Genomic DNA, 833 nt, shown 5'->3' on the forward strand with positions numbered 1-833 from the left:
ATGAACAAATACTTATCCAGTGATGATGTAGGGAAAGGCCACACATAAAGAAACATGCATGGCATAAAAAACAAAATCACCACAGTGATGTGAGCTGACAATGTGACAAATGCTTTGGACAAGTCCCCTGAAGAACGTTTCCAGACAGTGACCAAAATGAAGATATAGGATATAATTAAAGAGAAGAAGGTAGCCATGGATATAAACCCACTGTTGGCAATGATTACAAACTCTAGCTTATAAGTGTCTACACAAGCAAGGTTCATGACCCGAGGAAAATCACAGTAAAAACTATCTACTTCATTAGGGCCACAAAAGGGCAGGTTTATGACAAAAACAAACTGAGATACAGCATGGATTATCCCCACTATCCAGGCAGCCAGTACAAAGGAGACACACATTTTGGGGCTCATGATGGTCAGGTAGTGGAGGGGTTTACAGATTGCAGTGTACCGGTCATAGGCCATGGCTATGAGCAGCACCATCTCAACTCCACCCATGACATGAATAAAAAATATCTGTATCATGCATTTAGGAAAGGAAATGGTGTTGCAGTCAGTGAAAAGATCAGAGATCATTTTGGGCACTGTGGTAGAGGCCAGACCTAGATCAAGAAGAGAGAGGTTGGCCAATAGGAAGTACATGGGGGTGTGTAAATGAGAGTCAATGATAACTGTGAACACAATGAAGAGGTTTCCCAGGATAATTCCCATGTAGAACACAGAGAAGAACCAAAAGAGAAAAAGATGCATCTCCCATGAATTTGAAAGACCAATCAATACAAATTCAGACACCACAGAGTCATTTGCTCCATCCATTGGCTCATTCAGTAG

At 41.4% G+C, this 833-nt stretch overlaps 1 protein-coding gene across 1 annotated transcript; it reads right to left on the reverse strand.

The window, feature by feature from the left end:
* Positions 1-6: 6 nt before the first annotated feature.
* On the reverse strand, positions 7-818 carry LOC144219027 (olfactory receptor 4F21-like; the record flags this gene model as incomplete). Its single annotated transcript, XM_077749015.1, has 1 exon — positions 7-818. A coding segment is annotated over exon 1 (812 nt), but the record flags the coding sequence as incomplete, so codon positions are not given.
* Positions 819-833: the final 15 nt, after the last annotated feature.

Source organism: Crocuta crocuta, unplaced genomic scaffold (genome assembly GCF_008692635.1).
Source record: "Crocuta crocuta isolate KB4526 unplaced genomic scaffold, BGI_CrCroc_1.0 C28099101, whole genome shotgun sequence".
In the NCBI taxonomy this organism is placed as follows: domain Eukaryota; kingdom Metazoa; phylum Chordata; class Mammalia; order Carnivora; family Hyaenidae; genus Crocuta; species Crocuta crocuta.